The 4,902-nt window shown below is 36.3% G+C and overlaps 1 protein-coding gene across 1 annotated transcript; it reads left to right on the top strand.

Moving 5' to 3' along the window:
- Positions 1-1,838: 1,838 nt before the first annotated feature.
- Positions 1,839-3,330, top strand: LOC112179508 (transcription repressor MYB6). The gene is made up of 3 exons (XM_024317933.2): positions 1,839-2,193; positions 2,290-2,419; positions 2,524-3,330. Exons 1-3 carry the CDS (start codon positions 2,061-2,063, stop codon positions 3,179-3,181), a joined length of 921 nt encoding a protein of 306 aa, XP_024173701.1. The 5' UTR covers positions 1,839-2,060; the 3' UTR covers positions 3,182-3,330.
- Positions 3,331-4,902: the final 1,572 nt, after the last annotated feature.

Below are 4,902 nucleotides of genomic sequence, written 5' to 3'. Positions count from 1 at the left end.
ATTATTCCAACTTGTATTTGCACATGAAACATCAGGGATTAAGTCTGCTTTATTTCGTTTGGGTCTGGGCTTTTTGTCCTTATTTGTATAAAACTTACACAAGGTGGGTTTTTTGTTTTTCAATCTTTGGTCTGTTACTTATATGTAATTTTCTATTGTATTAATGGGCCAAAATGAGGCATTCTCAAACTTGAGGCCTAAGGCAACTGTCTAACTGTCTTTGACTGCCTGCCCTTTGGGCTGGCCTTGGTTAAATCACGTTTATAATTCAATACACAACACTAAACCAACTCAGCGTTCGAACACAGGACAACGTTATTGTGGAGAGACCTAGTGCATCAGCTTAAGCACTTGCCGTGGTTATTACTTAATTCAATTAATATACAATACAATTGGAGTTTCAGTATTAAACAAATTCAATTCATTTCTCAGAAAATTTCTAAATTCTTTTTATTTATTTTATTATCATTTATATGCCAAATCATGCACAACATAGACTAAAACTTTATTTTACTAAACTTTTAATTGTTCACTTGTTTCTAATATTTCCTTTTTTGGTTGCTGACTATGAGGGCATTTCCCTCATTTCGTTGTTGGCTTGCTGGTGTGTTCAATGAATTTTGATTTCAATACCAAAGCCACATCAAAAATCAAAACAATCAAAATAATATTGAAATTTTTCATGTTCTTACGGTCATCCGTACTATTCACCTTTTAACGCCTACTTTCTTAATCTGCAGTATTCACAGCGGACCCTTTTCATCCTCTTTTGACAAGAGATCCTCTTTTCAATAATACCATATCACAACGGATAAGCAACCGCCCTAATTATGACTCACAAAATTCCTTTTCTGACCTCTTTTTTCAAGTCTAGATAAAGATCATGTGTATCTCAAACTTAAATGACCAATAAGTCCCCAAGTGAGGCACAGCCAGTTTGGCAAACATCAGCCCACAGGAAATTGCTTAGGTGGGCAATCGAGATTGTCCCTTCAAAATTAAAAGCCACATGGAAAAATAAGGCTAGTTTTCTTTCTCCTTTGGAAGAGCTTGAGCAACCAAATGTCTGGTCTGGTCTCATCAAAAAAAAAAAAACCAAATGTCTGGTCGATTTGGAAAGAGACGGAGAGAAATGGAAAATTCTTAGTTAGTTTGACTATGTTACGTTCGATTCATCAATTTAAATTTTACATAATTAAATTGTATTTCTAAAGTACTGTATGTATGAGAAATATACCTTTTACCTTTTTGAAATCGAAATTACATCCATAACTACATATATTTTGTTGACTTTAGTTTATACGTATATTTTGTTGATTTTAGTTTATTTGTTGATCTGATTTTTTTTATTTTATTTAAATCTGTTGATTTAATGAATCTAATAATTCGACTATCAAAGAAAAATATTTTAAAAACTCGGATGAGAGAGAGAGAGAGCGCACAACGTACTGGTTGCATGATTACAATGGCAAATCAATTCGGGGAATTTCTGGCAATGTAGCTACACATATTTTGTTGATTTTAATTGATCTGTTGATCCGACAAGTCTAATAATCCGACCATCAATGAAAAGTATCTCGAAAACTCGGATGAGAGAGAAAGGGTAGTGAGAGATGGGGAGAGAAAGAAAAAGAGAGCCCACAAAGGGGCCGATTGTGACGTAAAAGTAGAGCTACCTACCAAAATCCGTAACCACTAAATAACCACTCGTCTTTTTCACCAACTCGGTCAAATCCTTCCTTCAATTCCTTCCCCACCTTCATTATTCATATAACTCCGAGTCTATTGCCCCCCCTCCTCCATTCCCATCCCTCTTCTCCTTTACATATAAATCCCCCACCCTTTCTTTCCCAATTTGCCTTCAAACCCAAATCTCTCTCTCTCTGTCTCTCTCTTCTTATCCTTTCAGTATCAAAGCTGGTACAGACAAAACACCACAACACCATCACATATAAATATAAATAGTACTTATCCATTCACTATTCTTGTTCTTCAACTCCTCTCACCCTAGAGGTTCTGTTCAATTTGATTTGATTATTATTACAAGGAAAAAAAAAATTATGGGAAGGTCACCTTGCTGTGAGAAAGCTCACACCAACAAAGGGGCTTGGACCAAAGAAGAAGACCAACGCCTCATCGACTACATCCGCATCCATGGCGAAGGTTGCTGGCGCTCCCTCCCTAAACAAGCTGGTAATTCTTTCACACATAATCTTCGAAACCCGTCATTCCTTTTCCATGTTTGTGTATTGTTCGGTTGCTTAACAGAGAATTTTCATGTGGGAACAGGGTTGCTTAGATGCGGCAAGAGCTGCAGGCTCAGGTGGATAAACTACCTCCGACCTGATCTCAAGCGTGGGAATTTCACCGAAGAAGAAGACGAGCTCATTATCAAGCTCCATAGCTTACTAGGAAACAAGTAATTGAAACTAACCCAATTCTCTCTTCTTCTTTTTTTTCATTCATGTCTGCTCTGTTTTGTTACCGGGAAAATTAACCTGAAAATTTGTTCTTGTCTTACAGATGGTCTCTGATTGCGGGGCGTTTACCTGGACGAACCGACAATGAAATCAAAAACTACTGGAACACCCACATCAAGAGAAAGCTCCTCACCCGCGGTCTCGACCCTCAAACCCACCGCCCCCTGAACGAGGCCCCGGCCACCGCCACCGCCACCGCCGCGGCAACTTCTCGGCTAGATTTCAGAAACGGGTCTCCACCGTTTTTGTCAGTCGAGAAAATTAACAGCCTAATGGATCAAACCAACTTCAAGAACAACACCAACTCGACCAATAACAAGAAGATTTTGCTGTTCAAACCCAAGAAGGAAGAGGAGTACAACAACAACAATAATTTAGAAGAGGCGAATTGCACCAGCAGTGGCACAACAACCGAGGAAGACCAACAACCACAGAAGCCAGAGATCATGTACAAGTGTGGTGACCTGAACTTGGACCTTTCAATTGGGCTGGAACCGTTTCAGTCCGAGCCGACTCGGGCATCCTCCGGGAACTCTGCCGAGTCAAAACTGACTCAGCGGACTCCTAATAATCACGATATGTTTGCACAGGCGGCGGCGGTGTGTTTGTGTTGCCAGGTGGGGTTTCAGAGCAGCGAGGCATGTAGGAGTTGTCAGTGCACAAATGGCTTCTACAGATTTCATAGACCCTTGAATTCATAGTCATCTCTTCTTTTTTCCTTTTTGGGATTAAAAAAAAATCTATGTTATAGATGAATTTGGTATAGTTAAGGTAATTCAGTTGAATTCACTTTGGAAGTGTAACTTTTATTACATATAGCAAAGCACAACCTATTGGTATCTCCATATAATCAGTTTTTTTAAAAAAAAATTTTTTTTATGACATCTCCATATAATCAGTTGCTTTTCTTTGTTCCATTTGTTGACTTGTGCATTCTCACTAAAATATGTCATTTGATTCTTTTCTTGAATAACAGAGCTAAGCTTTTGAGTGAAATCCATGTCATGTCATGTCATGTGGTTAAATAATGTGGTCTAAAACTATGTACTTTAGCTAAACATGTAGCATGTCATGCTACAAATTCAGTTTGTCAAAATAACAATCATAGAGTTTATGTCGGATGTGAATATATGACAGTTAGATCAATCACCTAATTATGTGCTGGATCACTGTAAATTTCGAGAGTTTATTCGTGTCAAACTCAAATTTTGTACTTTTGATGTTACAAGTTAAAATACTCTGATGTTAAGAATTAAAATAATAGATAATAAAACTGTCCGGAAATGCATGTGATTATATGTATTTATTTTATGCTGTAACCCCTGATAATTTCTTTTTGTTGTTATTCATGACCTAAACATCTGTTTGGCAACCGGCATTTAGGTGGAAGTCTAATTTGGGTTGTGGCAATTTAGTGCATAGCGTGGCTTCTTGAAACACAAAGAGCTTGAATTAGGCAAAGACCCATTATTAGAAGTTTCCCAAGCTAGCTTTTAGTTTGTGTAAAGACCAAAACCAATTTAGTCGGTAATTTGCTCAAGCAAATTATACTAGAAAGAACTCAGTTTTGTGTACTTGTATGATATTAGGAATATAAGCTTGTCAATCAATCAAATCCAATCCCACTCGTTAGTTGGGATAAAAATTATGAGCCGAACTTTCTTATCTGGTATGGATCAACCTCACATTATAAAGTTGTACATGTAACCAATTCTGGGCAGATTTAGGTGGAGGATTAGCATTGATGATACCGTGTTCTCTAATAACATTAACTCGATCCAATTCTCTGAGCTAAGAACCTAACATCCACTAGATGATTAATAAGTGATGCTTTTAGTTATGGTATGTTACATAACCTTTATGGCACACCACCTAACTTACCTATCTAGCCATCCACCCTCAATCGATTTATTAGCATGTCATATAGGACTAATACTATGAAACAATATATATTTAATTTTTTTTTTAGCTCACAATATTTATTTAATTTTGCCACCTTTTTTTTTCCTTTTGTATAATAAAATGAATTATAAGTTGGGGATATCATATGCTATATATCAGTCTGTAAGTCTATAATCTGTCACTGTATTACATGTTATTTATTTTGTTTAGAACTTATGCTGTCTTGGTTAGTGTTATGTTTTGAAACACATACTCGTATATCTATAATGACATTGATTCTTGTTGTGGAAGAAAAAAAAAATATTATAGAAAAGGACCTAAAAACATAGATGGTTATAATATTCAATTGCATCGCAAGGCAACATCAATGGAGTATATTAGCATTTTCTTGTAAAATAAAGACGTTGAAGTTCCTTGTACATAAAGAAATGGTTTCTATAAGAAGGATTTCCACACATTTTTGTTAATTGTTATATCAGTGAATAAAGTTATTGAGGTTCCCTGTATAAGAAAATATATA

This window comes from Rosa chinensis, chromosome 7 (assembly GCF_002994745.2).
Source record: "Rosa chinensis cultivar Old Blush chromosome 7, RchiOBHm-V2, whole genome shotgun sequence".
NCBI classification, from domain to species: domain Eukaryota; kingdom Viridiplantae; phylum Streptophyta; class Magnoliopsida; order Rosales; family Rosaceae; genus Rosa; species Rosa chinensis.
The sequence above is the reverse complement of the archived record's forward strand: the minus strand, read 5'-3'. Positions and strand labels throughout refer to the sequence as shown.

Coding starts and splice junctions, on each gene's coding strand:
- LOC112179508 (XM_024317933.2), top strand. CDS start 2,061: ATGGGAAGGTCACCTTGCTGTGAGAAAGCTCACACCAACAAAGGGGCT. Junction 2,194..2,289: donor CTCCCTCCCTAAACAAGCTG/GTAATTCTTTCA, acceptor ATGTGGGAACAG/GGTTGCTTAGATGCGGCAAG. Junction 2,420..2,523: donor CATAGCTTACTAGGAAACAA/GTAATTGAAACT, acceptor CTTGTCTTACAG/ATGGTCTCTGATTGCGGGGC.